The following is a 14,968-nucleotide window of genomic DNA, read 5'->3' on the forward strand; positions in this document are numbered from 1 at the left end:
AACACAAAGTGGATCTTGAAGTCTGTAATCTTTTCTTTCTGGTTTCAGAAACACTCAGCAGAATGTCAAAGCGGTGCCCACAATGTCATTGCCATGCCTTTCAAGTGTGACCTGATCAAAGAGGAGGGGATTCCCTCCATGTTCACAGTAAATTGAACATGGAGGGAAATTTCCCCCTTGTGGGACTAATAAAGGTATATCAATCAATCAATCAATCAATCAATCAATCAAAAAGCGTTTGTGCACCAACACTGGCTTAGCCACAGTCACCGATAAGTGGAAGAACCAGGACTGAAATGGAGGTAAGAAGTGTGTTTTAGAAAAAAAATGTTTGGCTTGGTTTGCACGAAAGTAAACGGAACAAAGTTAAAAGTACCTGTACTTTACTTAAATATTGATTTTTGTGACCACGTTCTTTCTCTCTCTCTCTTTTCAACACAAGCTTCTGACTTTAGATGTAACAAATCTGAGGGGATCTAATATATTCTGACACCCCTGCAAACATCAAACTGATTTCAATCTAAATGGAAGGAACTATAACCCATTAAAGACACACTGGTGTCTGGTGTTGGTGTTTCCATCGCTGCTATTTGTCACATATGAAGAGATGAAAGACACAGAAAGAAAAATGATTTATGCATCATTTACAGATCTATACTGAAGGCTTGAAGTGGAGTATGTTGCTCTAGATCAGTGCTTTTGGTGTGGTGCAGATTTCCATAAGTTGTAGTTATGACACTTTTGCATCCAGCTGATGTTGCATAGGAGGAGTGGACACAAAGGGCGTAATGATTTATAAGTGACAGGCAATTTCTCACAGTTCAGCAAATATCAGCAAACACACATATTGTTTCTGTGCAGGTTGTCAAGCAGTGTGTTTGCTGGCTAAAGATCCCGCTGCTGTATTTCCATGGAGAGAAAAGAATGTGAGATAGTTTCATTCAGAGATGGAGAAAGATGTAAGAGAGAGGACGGGAGGAATAAGAGATGTTATATTTAAAGGTAAGGACTCTCAGTGGCACTTGATAAACTGGAGAATTTAAAGCTCATTTAATGTTTTACTTCATTTTGCAGTTTTTCTGTAAAATGTGTTTTTACTGAATCTGTAAATCACATGAGGTTATATTATGAAAGGTCTTGCTAAGCAAAATAAAGTATACTAATGTTTGTTGTTGAGATGGTGCCTGAGTGCACATTTTCACAATCTTGTGCTGAGATTGGAGCCATTCCCCACATCTCTGTGAATAGTACTGATGTGTAGTCATGATGACTGTTTGTATATTAACGAGCATGAAGCTGAGGTATACTTTCTAAGAGGCTGGGAAAATCGCCATTCAGCTGAGACTGAAGAAGTTACTTGGATGAGTGATGAAACACTGCTTCTACTGGAAACACAAAACTTAGACAAACAGAATCACCTTCGGATTGCCTGAGCGTGCATCAATATCGCTGTGATCACCATTTAGATTGTACAAACATGAAAACAGCAACAATCCTGATAAAGGAACTGCTGTTTATATTCGATATAAGGTAAATACAGTTCATGTAGTGTTGTTTTTTTTACTCAGATAAAACATATTTGATTATTTAATGAAGACATTCTGTCCCAAAGCATAGAGCAGGTCTGAAAGAGTTTTTCACTCTGGCAAAAGACATCCAGTCCAGGATCACATTAAAGTAGTGTGGCCACTTCCTCTGATTACGAAACATTAAAACAAAAAATTCAGTGAATTCTTAGAAGGCAAAGGAAAAACGAAGGAGACTCATCCAGTCGTTAGCTCTCTTCTTCTCAAAGCAATAACCACTCTTGGTTAACTTGGTTTTGGTTAAGAGATATTTGTTGCTTTTTAAAAGTTGTAATTGTTGTTTTACTGCAATGGAGATGTTAATATCTAGTTCTATAGATAACTTGTTAGAACCTTCGATATAGTAGATCTGGCTTAGACACACACACACACTCAGTGGCTACTGGCACTTTAAAAAAAAACCTTTGAGTCAAACACAGTAAGTACAAGAGAGTTTTCTTAACTCAGTGGGTTATATTCAGTGCTTGTGAAAGCCAACTGCACTGATCTGTGAAAATCTGACCCCAGTCTTTCTCCTCCTCTATTAATGACTCTCTAAGATTTCTGAAGATGTGTGAAGAAGCAGACAGCTCTTATCTCCCAAAGTAGTCTTTGAAGTTTGTGAAAAATGTTTCTGGCATTCTCAGCATCCTTGTTAACATATTTTGAAGCAGTAACAGGGTGCCCATGCAGACTGAATAGTAAAGTACAGTGAGATTGTTCATTATTTTCATATTGCAGCAAATACACTGTACTTCAAAATGTACTTCAGAATACCTCGGTCCTTTGGCACAGCCTTTGCCAGCCAGAAAGGAGAAGCCAAACCCCTGAGTGACTCAAACAAAGGAAGCTGTATTAATACAACATAAAACAGAACTTTGACCTAGCAGTGTTGATATGTGTTCTGAGTTATTCAGATGAGTTACTGAAATCGTACTTCAAGGAACAAGGTAATTATTAAACCTCCCAACCCGGACTTCGGTCAACCATCCCCCTCAACTTTTCTCCCGAAGAAAATAGAAAAAGGACTACGATACATGTAGAAAAACTAGACCCTCGATGTTCATCAGTCATTTGGGGATGGGGGTTGCAGGGGGCGTGAATGCCGCAAAGACGCGTATGACGTATTTCAGCTCGTAGGACGTTCATGGCTACATACATTAAGAGCTTCGGGGTCACTGTGCTGCAGACTTGGAGTTATCTTCTTTATACTTGTGGTGCTTTCGTCCGTGTAGCAGGTTACCGGTGTCCGGGCTGTGATGGAGCGCTGGCGGGGCAGAGTGGCTCTGGTGACCGGAGCCTCGGTCGGGATTGGGGCGGCTGTGGCCGTAGAGTTAGTCCGACTCGGTATGAAAGTGGTGGGCTGCGCCAGGGACGTTGGGAAAATTCAGGTTTGTCCTGAAGTGAAAACTCCATTGCTGAAGGGATTTAACGTCTTACGCAAAGTGTAGCTAACTGTTACTTTGTAACTAAGTGCAAAGTGATTAAACGCAAACTGACCGTATTACAAAGTACATGTTTAATATTACTTATATACAGAAGCTCTTCAGCTGTATTAGACTTAGAAAATATGGGGGGTCCCGGCTGGTTAACCTATGTCTGCTGTTTGTTTGTATTTCAATTGTTTTTGTTTGTTTCTTGTTTTGTTTTTGTTTTTTTTAGCAACTACCGTGATCATGTAATTACACGCCATCCATTATAATGCAAAAAATCACATTTGGTGTAACAGGTTTATTAGCAGCTGACGCTAGTTTAGTCCAACACTGAAAAAAGGCACCTTTTTGTGTGTTTGTTGCTTTGGTTAAATTCAATTATATTTTACAGTACTGTACAAAAGTCTTGAACCGCATTTCTTTATTTTTTGTTTGCATGGTGCCAGGCTTTCTTTTAATTTTTTACGTGGTTCTACGTGGAACGGTTGTTCTCCCGGCTACCTGAAAGTCTTTAAAAGGTTTTCTTTGGACTCTTTAAAAAAACAAACAAACAAAAAAAAAAACTCCAATTCCAATCCTGACCATTTTCAACAGAATCGTTTTGTTTGTTTGTTTGTTTGTTTGTTTGTTTTGTATAGTTTTGGTTTTAAGGCACTCAACACAGGTCTGTGAATCATTCAGGCATTAAAAAGCACCTAAATGAGCCAGTGGTGTGATTACACATAACATCAAACTTAACAAAAAACCAATTTTAAATTGTATCTTTAGTATCATTTTGTTACTGGCAGTCTATCACAAAACACATATTTTTACCAACCATTTTAACCATGTACCAACATCCAAAGAAGAGCTTTGAATGACCCTGATGAAGATTTTCTTCAAGTTATAGAGTGTTGAGGTGGATAATGCTTAAAAGTTGCCAACAGTCTGCTTACTCAACAATTGCAGCATTTACACTGGCATCAACAGCAGCACAAACACTATACCAGGAGTTTCAAATGAGTTTCCTTTTTGGTTTCAGAAACTGGCAGCAGAGTGTCAGAGTGCTGGCCACCCTGGTGTTTTGGTGCCTTTCAAGTGCGATTTGACCAACGAGGAGGAGATTCTGTCCATGTTTGCTGCAATTAAAGAGCAGCACAAAGGCGTGGACGTGTGCATCAACAATGCTGGCTTATCTCATCCAGAACCTCTGCTAAGTGGCAAAACCAGCAGCTGGAAGAACATGATAGATGTAAGAGCTCATTATCTTAAAAAAGAAAACAAAGAACACATTGGTTTAATCTGCAACATTGTTTTGGTTTACTATATAACAAAATGATGAATCCTAACAAAACTGCTTGGTTTCTTACAGGTGAACGTTCTTGCACTAAGTATCTGTGCACGTGAAGCATATCAGTCAATGAAAGAGCGAAACGTGGATGATGGACACATCATAAACATGAACAGGTGCGGTTTCATTTAGTGAAGGACAGTTTTTGACATACAGATCTGCTAGCTTAATCATCCATTATCCCGTATCTTATAATGCAGCTGTGCCCACCATTCAGATTCTGATTATGAGCTTCCTTTGGTAAAACTGCACGGTGGACCTTTTAGACAGCAGACATTTGGCTAACAGGAGAAGGACACATGAGGTATCAACAATAATGAGGTCTTTGTTCAGATAAAAATGTGACAAAGAAATCTGCTTAATTAAAGCCAAACAAGAGACCTCATGTGGTCTGACCTGATTTAGACCTTTGTCTTGCCAAGGTCTTTTGAATCAGGCTAGAAACATAGCCGAGCGACCGTGCAGGAATCTGGTACCACTTATTAAAAAAGAATTGCAATATTCTGAAAGGTAATTACAGGTTTATTGTCAAATGACACTACTACAGTCTTTACCTTCCCAGAAACCCTGCTTCATTCACCCAGCTTGCACAATACCAAATCCTGGATGATCCAGGGAATACAGTGCCCATTATTTATTTATTTTCCTGGAAAACTAAGGTGGATAGTAAGAAAACCTGGTAACTGATCTCAGAGCTGTAAAAAGCAGAGCAAGCAGCAGTTTGTCCAACATGCAGGTCTCTCATCTAAGACCAGCAGTCTTCATACTATTGCTTTCATTGGTCAACCAGAAATTCAGAACCAAAACATTTTCAGTTAACTTTGAAAAGAGGCACAGACAAACAGTTGTTGTTCATCTGAGGCTGTATTTACCTAATTTATAATATGTTAAAGACTAAGTCATTGTTGTACTAAGTCCTAATATTTAAAGGCTTAAAACTGAAAAAGATTGTATTTTTTTTTCACGTGTATGTGTGGGCTTTCTTTTCCTTTTTTTTTAGTACTAAAGGCTGAAATTAGACCAAAATCAGTTGGTAAATGCTGACCTGAATAACAGCTTAGAAATCTTTTCTGTTGCAGCTTGTGTGGACATCAAGTCTTTTCGTTGGCTGATGCACATTTCTACTCTGCCACCAAGCACGCCGTGACCGCACTGACTGAGGGCCTGAGGCAGGAGCTGCGTGCAGAAAACACCCATATCCGAGCTACAGTAAGGCTTTCACTCTAATCAGCTCCAAAGGATTTTAACGCCACTTTTTCTTCCTGAGGATACTTCCTGAAGTTCCTCTTTATCCACTCTTCATTACAGTGCATTTCTCCCGGTGTGGTCGAGACAGAATTTATGTCACGGTTCTACAATGACAGTCCCGAAAAAGCAGCTGGTATATATGCTGCAGTCAAGGTAAAATACTCTTACACTTCAAGTACTGTTGACAGGATTACTCATATACAAAGTATTTAATCACTTTTCACTTCTCTTACAGCCTATGAAGGCAATAGACGTGGCCAGTGCTGTCACATATGTGCTCAGTGCCCCTCCTCATGTTCAGGTTTGTGCTTTTCTCTCATTTTCATGCCTTTTCACTGAGAGTCAATGCAGGTTCTCAGTCACCCAGGTCATGGTAATTTAAGGAGCTTAGAAAGGAAAGCGACTAGACTTCTTTTACGTTTCTTGAAGATCCACTATTAATCATGTGCATCATTGCATGAGCTAAGGTGTGAAAAAGGCTGTGAGTCATTATCAGCAGAGGTTTCAGGTGAAATCATTATGAGACCTTGCCCTACTTTTTGAGACCAACAAACACACGACATAAGCGGGCGTTAAGGCGTCTGGGAGGGATCTCAAAACTAGATTATAGGTGGCAGACAGTTGGTGTCCTAAGACCCCCCTCTGTTCAAGGATGGTCGTTCACATAGATCACTCCTCTTTCCACGCATCTGTCTTCTCTGTCAAAATGTGAACATTGGCATCTTTGAAAGAGTGAACTTTATTCTTTAGATGCAGGTGTACAGCTGAGCCTTCTCGACAGAACAAGACCTGTCTCCAGTTTTGAGATCCCTTCCCAGATGCCTTAAAGTCCACTCACATGTTGTGAGGTTCACCCAAACCTCTGCTTATAATGGCCCACACTCTTTTTCACACCCTGGCTCATGTGATGAGGCTCATGATGAATAGTGGGTCAACGGCCCTCTTAAAGGACAGCGCCCCTTAGGGAGTAAAATCTTGGACTCTCCACCATTTCTTCTTAAAACTGAAGAATCTTCTTGGATGAGAGGTGAAAAGTCTTTCTTTCCAAGCTCCTTAGAATTTTATTGAAACTTTGCTCTTTCACATTTTAAATTTCAGCAGTTTACTCACAATATAATAACATTTACAAAACTTTTCTTTCAGATTGGAGACATTCACTTTGAGGGTGTGTAGCAGGTGTTTGTTTTTCTGGCAACCCCAGAGCAAGGGCCTAGTCCAGCCTTCACATTAGGGTAGCTGAAAGAAGACAAAATTTTATTTTGCATTTAATGCTTGTAGAAGTCAATGGCAGCGATTAATGATAGCTTATTTAACCATTTAATTTAGTTTCTTTTAGTCCAACTTATTCTACTCTATTAATAATCCCCTGCAATTTTGGAAGATGAGTGCAAAAGCAGCTCAGCTCTCACAGTTTTCATGAAGTACATAAGCAGGTCTTTGCTGCAGGGTGTGGCCATTTGCCAAGCACTACATTCCTCAGAGTCAGTCTTTATCCCTGGTCTTGTGAGTCTACATTTTGTGGAATAAGAGATGAAGTGTCCTCATGCTGTTGGATCAAGCATGCCTGCATTCATGTGAAAAAGAAATTATGCCCTCCTTCAGTTGTAACGCTTTACATATCAGAATATAATAAGAAATTGCCTGGTCCATCTGATGAGCCGTGGATCAGTTTACTGTTACCACTTGGTCGAAAGAAGCCAGTTGAGGTGCTTCAGGCATCAAGACTGCTTAGACTACTGCTAACACAACCCAGCTCCTGATAAGAAGATGGATGGATGGATGGATGCAGTGAGCAACACATCTCAGATTTTGCAGTGTCATTATTTATTTAACAAAACTATGCGAAATGCACAATTAATACTTGAAAATAAAGTAAAACTATTATTCAGTAGCTTGTAGAAGCATGTTTAGCAGCAATAACTTGAAGTAATTAATTTTCTCAATGATTTTATCTGTCACATTGTTGTAAAGGAATTTTGACCCACTCTTCTTGATGATGTCACTTCAGTCCATTGAGATCTGTGGGCACTCCTTTTGCACATCACTCAGCATTTCAATCAGGTTAAGGTCTTTTCTTCAGGTCATTGCAGCATTTTGATTTTCTTTTGTAACATTGTGTTGTTGATGAATTGTCTCACATTTCACTGTAGGATACTTGAGTATACAGAGGAGTTCGTGACTGCAAAGTGCCGAGGTCCTGTGGCTGCAAAACAAGCCTTAATTATAACATCTCGAGCACTATGCTTGAGGTCTTTATGAAATGTGCTGTGAGTAGTTTTCACCATATTTGTGTTCAAGTGTTGAGAAAAGAGGACTTTACCATCAGTGTTAGTTTTTTGGTCTCTTTGAAGTTGCACCGTGATCTCCTGAAATAAACAGCTGACACGTTTTAGTCGTTTGCTAGATTTAGAAACGTGGTGACTTTAGCTAGTCTGGAAATAACTTTGTCTACAATGTTTGAACTGACATTTTTCACTAACATATATTAAAATAATTAATAGGAAAATATGTTGCTCTCCTCGGAGTTGTTATTATACATATTCACTTTAGTTCAGCGTGAACTTAGCTTTCAGAAAACCCTCTGTGATCTTCAGAGGGTGAACTGGCTGATGTTTGTGAGCCCACAGGGGAGGCCTGGCTGACCAGCCAAATGTTAAAAAAGAAAATGCCAACGTAGTTTGTGTTTTATTCACACTGAGTAAATACACAAAAATAATAATTTTAACAACGTAACGTTGGACTAATGCACAACAAGGTAAGTTTAGGTGGTTCCGCCCCCTTAAGAAATATTGTGTAACCTTAAATCAAGCACAGTGTAACAACCGGTCTTTTTAGCGCCTCTTACTGGCAGATGAGGTGACCTGAAGGAGCAGTGGTGAGACAGTTGTTATTATTGTGAAGCAGTTATCCAAATAAACTGTAATCCTCATGGTCACGGAGACTTAAAACTGTATGAATACATTCCCACTTAAGCCATGCTCTTTGTTTGCTGGTGCACAGACTTCGAGTCATGATTTCTCCGTCGTATCTTTGATTTTACGGAGCAAATACGCAGTGGGAGTTACATTTGTGACAGGTCTGTCCTATTAGTGGTTGATATGTTTTAACTTCAGGTAAAGTGAAAGATATGCGATACTGTCAATTAAATGTGAGTACGGCTGTGATCGGTTGAAGTATTTAATCGCAGTGACAGAACTGATACTACGGCTTTCTACGGTTTGCAACTGATCTACGTGAACGCCACATACGCCGAGACGTATGACTACTGTGAGTGCGACGTTTGCGGGTCGCAGGTGCTTGACATTTCCAGGGCTCACTGTGCTGCAGGCTCAACGTCCCTTTCTTCATACTTGTGGTGTTTTCGTGTGTGTTGCGGTTACCGGGCTGTGATGGAGCGCTGGCGGGGCAGAGTGGCTCTGGTGACCGGAGCCTCGGTCGGGATCGGGGCGGCTATAGCCGTAGAGTTAGTCCGGCTCGGCATGAAAGTGGTGGGCTGTGCCAGGGACGTCGGAAAGATTCAGGTTTGCGCTGATATAGAAACTCAAACTTTCTGCAGAGAGTAATTTAATGTAAACCGACGCTATCACACAGTAAATTTTGCTGTTTATTGTTGGCTTTATGCAGAAAATTTGCAGCAGTGTCACTTATTTGGTAAACGCTAACTGTGCTCGTTCTTGTATAGCGCTTTTCTACTCTACAACACTTTAGTCGTCTGTTAAACAGCTTGCGCACAAAATGTTAATTCCAACTAACTGTCACTCATGCTACTTTCAACAGAAAGTGATATTATATGAGACAGAATATGACGACAGTTTTCTGTTAAAACTTTACAACTTTAAGACTTTGGCCAATGATTATTCAGATGGCAGAGATTCAAGTTGGCATAACATCTGAACACAGATCCGTAAGCTTACTGTTTATAGATGGTGTCCACTGCTCTTTGTGGTGATATGCAAAGTGAAAACTCAAATCTGTTTATTTGGACTAACTTTATATAAATCTAACATTTGAACGATTTTTACATACATTAAACACAGATGGGATTCTGAAGTGTGTTATTGTTTCCTGTTTGGTTTCAGAAACTGGCAGCAGAGTGTCAGAGCCCCGGTCACCCTGGTGTTTTGGTGCCTTTCAAGTGTGACTTGACCAAAGAAGAGGAGATTCTGTCCATGTTCGCAGCGATCAAAGAGCAGCACAAAGGTGTGGACGTGTGCATCAACAATGCCGGTTTGGCTCACCCCCCGAGCCGCTGCTAAGTGGCAAAACCAGCGGGTGGAAGAACATGATGGATGTAAGAGCTCAGATCCTGGTTTACATTGATGTGACATTCACGAGTGGTTTTCAAGTAAAACATTGAACTGAAATAACAAATGTGACAAAGGTCACCCATCAGTGATTTTACTGCTGTGGTATTGTTTTACATTAACATTTTCAAACAGTTTTAAACAGAATTCAAAGTTGCTTAAAACCTTTGGTACCCTTTTGTTGTGCAAGATTTCCCTGTTTGTTTTCTTGCAGGTGAACATCCTTGGGTTGAGTATTTGCACGCGTGAGGCATATCAGTCAATGAAAGAGAGAAATGTGGATGATGGGCACATCATAAACATAAACAGGTGCATTTTATTTGCTTGTGCAAGCTTGTGAAGTGCAAAACTGCTGAATTAATAAGAACACCATATATGTTTTCATGTTCGCATGTTCTCTATTCAGATTGTGAATATGATATTAATTTTGCAACACTGCACAATTTTTTATTTTTAAATGGCCGACATTTGTCTAAAATCGAAAGAAAGCTACAAGTGAAAGGAGGGCAGGTCTTTTACAATTTAATGAACTTCGTCACATTCAAGCCAGATAGGTTTACACAATGCTGTCCGTCAGTGCAGTTGTGCTGAGGGGTGCATTACGAATGAAGGTCAACACAGCCAGGCTTTCTTTAGATTAGCTGGCTCAGCAAAACCTAAAACCCCATAATGGAACGGTTGTCACAATGGTGGTTATCAACTTTCTCTGTTGAGTGGGACTTTCTGCTTCATGCGCTGAGCACACTTACTTAAAAACAGGCATTTTGTTGACGATAATGTTAAAATAGTGATTAAAAATCGCTAAAGAAAAAAATAAAATCTATAGCAGCGAAATGCAACACTTGCAAATAAGACAAAAGGTTAATGCTGCAAATGTTGGGATTTGGCACAAAGAGCGGTAAAATAAACATTTCAGTTTAATTAAATTATTTTATCATTGAGTTCCCTCTTTGTGCTGCCTGTTGTCCCACAGGCTAACACAGGAGACATGGAAATTTCTTTATGTTGTCAATATATCAAAGGAAACTAACTTGATTGCTTGAACAAAGATTCTTGGTGTGTGTTCTGCTGCACTTCCAGCAGAATCAAAGTTAATAACAAATCACCAAACTAATACATGTACATTCCCATGACAATGCAATGCTTCCTTCAGTGGTTTTTGTAAAGTTCAGCTTAAAAACTTGGACATATAAAACATTTTCCCCAGCAGAGAATCTGTATTTCACTTAAAACATGCTATGAATTAAAAACAGAAAAGAAAGAAATTAGCTAAAGCATGGTGCTACCAGTCAATTTTAGATGAAAACTCAGAACATAACCTGCTCTTACTGTGGTTATTTGGCCAAGCTAGAGAGAAAATTGTGCCTTTATGCTCAAGCCTCAGTTCGCTAAGCCATTAATCTGGCTTCATAGAAAACCCCTCTGGCACCCTTTTCAATGAGGAATCTTCTCCAGTTATCCAGAAACCTTGACTCAGATGAAACGCAGACATTATTTTTGAAGAAACCATTCTCCTTTTTTCACAATGCATCACCACAGCACATGGCTTTGCAGGCTTGAATTGAAAGAATTTTACCTCAGACGCCGTTTCTTATGTAACACCTAATAGGGCTGTGCGATGACCAAAATCTCATATCCATATATAAGACATTTATCGTCCCGACATCGATATATATCACAAAAATGTTACATTTTCTGTAAATTCTGTGAATCTCGGGCAACTCGACTTGCGTGAAGTGTCTTCAGCTGTGCGTGGTGTACGTGGAGTCGAGTGTTTTGACCGATGCATGAAGCAAATCATTTTTAGACATAAGTTGTAACGTCTGCCTTTTTTTTTGTGAGTATTTATTACACGGCGTGGTGCTGGGAAAAGCCTGTTTTTTAAACACCTGATGGCTCTTTTTTGCTTCTCATCCATAAACTCTCTCTATAATCTTTTACGTAATTCTTGCATAGGTGGTTGAAGAGGTTTGCCGTGTTTGAGTCTGAGGTGGAGATCGGTTTCCTGCATAATTTGCAGAATACAGTTTTCTGGTCCATGTCAGACTTTTCATAACCAAACCGTATCCATGCTACAGAGGTAGCCCCCTCATTTAGAAATAAGGTCCTCAATTTGTTTTGAGTGGTCTTTCTGTTTGTCATCATTTCAGTTTATTTTGAAAAATCTCAACAGGATCTTCAGCTTTATTGTAAAAGGTTTATGGAAAATAAACAAGCGGATGACAGAGCTACACGCTGGGTTTACCGTCAGCTGCTAACGACAACGTGTAAAACAGTCGCTTGTCCGTCCATAGTGTCGTTATTTTAAATATAAGAGAAAGAGAGAACTTTAAGAAATTAATCTAGCCACTACAGTGACCATCAAAGCGATGAAAAAAAATATGGTCGTAAACAGTTTATTTTTTGCGACACCACGAAACAAACGATAGCGTAATATGAAACGATAGACGTTTTCATATCGTCATCCGATATATATCGTTATATCGAACAGCCCTAACACCTAAGCGATTTCGGTTTTCTGTAGGGATCGGACCTTTTTTGCACTGAAACAGCCATCACTTTGCTTTGACAAAATGCCTGTTATTACAACTTTTAGACATTTGCAAAATAACTGAGTCCAGATTTTAAAGACCTCACTGAGGCCAGTGTTTATTCATCTGCAGGATAAACCATCAAAAAATGTCAGACAGTATTTAAAATGTTCATAAACTGTCCTAAATAAAGTGACATCTCCAATTATTTTGGCCAACCAGAACCCAAACTAATATGAAAGCTGAAGGAAAATCTAGACTGGAAATCAGTATCAAATCCAGATTTTGGACTTAAGCAATTTTTTTGAGTATAAAACAGTTTTGCAGCTTTGGACCTCAGCTTCTGTGTGCCACAGATGTTCTTGCATCATTCAGTCAGACTTGCCTTTTAAGAGAAGAACTTTTAATGTTATTTCTGCTGACCTGCTCAGGTTTGTAATCTGTTTTATGTTGCAGTATGTCCGGTCATCGTGTACTTCCCAGTGCGAGTACACATTTCTACACCGCCACCAAGTTCGCTGTAAACCGCTCTGACTGAGGGCCTGAGGCAGGAACTGCGTGCAGAAAAAACTCATATCCGAGCCACGGTAAGGCTTTAAAATATACCGTAACCAGCTCATAAAGTGCTAGTATAATTCATAATGCTAGTAACAGTTGCTATGAGACACATAGACAGTACTTCATGGAGTTCCCTCATGATCTTTTTTTTTTTTTTCTTGCAGAGCATTTCTCCTGGTTTAGTGGAGACTGAATTTGGTCCACGGCTCTTCAAGGACAATCCCGATAAGTCTGCCGGTCTATACTCAGAATATAAGGTAAAGGGATCATTCCTATAATTAAAGTACCGTTAATATGATTACTCAAGTAAAGGGTATTCAGTCACTTTTCACTTCTCTGACAGCCTCTGGAAGCAAAAGATGTTGCCAGTTCTGTTGTATATGTGCTCAGCGCCCCTCCTCATGTTCAGGTTTGTCCTTTGCTCTTGTTTTTAATGCTTGTTATTGTGTATTTCCTTTTTTACATTTTAACTTTGACTCATAATTAGACAACGTTCACGTAACTTTTGTTTCAGATTGGAGACATTCAGATGCGTGCGACAGAGCAGGTGTCTTAGAGCTGCGCCACGAGAACCTCAAACGATACAATGACAAATTTCACTTCTTTGCAACATTTTAAAAGATAATGACTTGATACAATGATGGAACAATTTTATGGTGTTTTTATTTTTCATAAATGTATAAAATAAAAACAATCTTCAGGGGAAATTTGTTGCATTTCTTTTTTTTTTTTTTTTTTTTTTTTTAAATTGCATTAAGGGATGTCTGATTTTTAATAAAATCTTTATGGTTTAAAAACCATGTCTGAACCTTAAGTATAAATGTACTTGAAAAATTAAGCATTAGCAGTATTAATGAGGTATAGCAAGATATGTAAGATAATTGTACAAATTTTAGAAAAACAAAATACAAAAGTAAATAGTAAATATATTTATGTAATATTAATAAGTGACACATCACAAATATAAATAATTAAATAAAATGGTGAACCTACTGACTCATTGTTATTCTTAAGCTGTGGTTTTAAATCCTAATTGACTGAGTTTCATTATTTTTTTGTCTCTGTCAGTATTCCAGCATTGTGTGTTCTGTTTTATACTTAAAATGATAAGTAGTCTTAGAGGTGGATTCTTTGTGTTTTAGTTGACTGTAGCCTCCCATATGTTTCTCCATGCTGTGTTTTTGTCACTGCTCTGTGTCTAGTTGGTGACTGTCGGCTTTACTTTGTGAGTTGTCTCTTGTGCTTTGCCTTCGGTTTTATTCTCCCATGTCCTGTGTGTTTCTAAAGCCTCGGTTTGGTTGTGTCACACTGTGTTCCAGCTCGCTTTGCTCCTAATGTGCTTCCTGCTGGTTTCTTGTGTGATGAGTTTTTCATATTCTGGGTCAGCCACAATAAAAGGCGCACATTTTGTTTATTCCAAGTGCATCCCAGCAGTCTACATTTGGGTCATCTTCTCCTGCAAAGTTAGATCTGAGCAAATCACAAGACTTCTGGAGCAATGCTCTTTGGACAGTGACCAAAGTGGCTGTAATCCACAGCACCACATTTGGCAAAAACCAAACACCTCACATCAACTGTCAGCACAGTGGTGCAGGGGTGATGGTTTGACTTGTTTTGCATCCACAAGAGCTGGGCAATTTGCAGTCATTGAGTTGACTGTGAGCCCCTCCGTATACCAAAGTATTCTAGAGACAAAGGTGAGGTCATCAGTTCGACTGCTTAAAGCTTGGCTGAAACTGGGTCACGCAACGGGTTGATTTATGATCAGCGAGTCCAAAACAGAATGACTGAAAGAGAAAAGAATTAAGGTATTGCAATGATCGAGTCCAGACCTGGACTTGATTAAAACGCTGTGGCATAAACAAATGTCATCTTTTTTGAAACTCTCGTCTACCACTACTATGTCCTGCAAAATGTTGAGATTACTTCTAGTCAGAATTTTACTTTAAACCTAAATACAGCAGGGGGGTGAATCATTTGGGGCTTGCAGCCCTTTTAG

General features: G+C 39.3%; 1 protein-coding gene and 1 pseudogene across 2 annotated transcripts; both read left to right on the forward strand.

Moving 5' to 3' along the window:
- The first annotated feature begins 785 nt into the window (after positions 1-785).
- Positions 786-6,851, forward strand: LOC116326992 (dehydrogenase/reductase SDR family member 11-like). 2 transcript variants are annotated; one of them, XM_039622442.1, is made up of 7 exons: positions 786-1,002; positions 4,020-4,229; positions 4,350-4,444; positions 5,408-5,537; positions 5,637-5,729; positions 5,812-5,877; positions 6,720-6,851. In XM_039622442.1, the coding sequence occupies exons 1-7, from the start codon at positions 988-990 to the stop codon at positions 6,747-6,749; spliced, it is 639 nt and encodes a 212-aa protein (XP_039478376.1). In that variant the 5' UTR covers positions 786-987; the 3' UTR covers positions 6,750-6,851. The 2 variants fall into 2 exon arrangements, with proteins under 2 accessions (XP_039478376.1, XP_031604306.2); XM_031748446.2 differs by lacking the exon at positions 786-1,002 and adding an exon at positions 2,585-2,956.
- A 1,973-nt stretch (positions 6,852-8,824) lies between these two features.
- Positions 8,825-13,981, forward strand: LOC116326991 (annotated as a pseudogene).
- Positions 13,982-14,968: the final 987 nt, after the last annotated feature.

This window comes from Oreochromis aureus, linkage group 14 (assembly GCF_013358895.1).
Source record: "Oreochromis aureus strain Israel breed Guangdong linkage group 14, ZZ_aureus, whole genome shotgun sequence".
Lineage (NCBI taxonomy): Eukaryota > Metazoa > Chordata > Actinopteri > Cichliformes > Cichlidae > Oreochromis > Oreochromis aureus.

Excerpts from the sequence above, each read along its gene's own strand:
- LOC116326992 (XM_031748446.2), top strand. The coding sequence starts at position 2,825 with ATGGAGCGCTGGCGGGGCAGAGTGGCTCTGGTGACCGGAGCCTCGGTC. Across the intron at positions 2,957-4,019 it reads GGGACGTTGGGAAAATTCAG|AAACTGGCAGCAGAGTGTCA; the intron begins GTTTGTCCTGAA and ends TTTTGGTTTCAG. Across the intron at positions 5,878-6,719 it reads GTGCCCCTCCTCATGTTCAG|ATTGGAGACATTCACTTTGA; the intron begins GTTTGTGCTTTT and ends CTTTTCTTTCAG.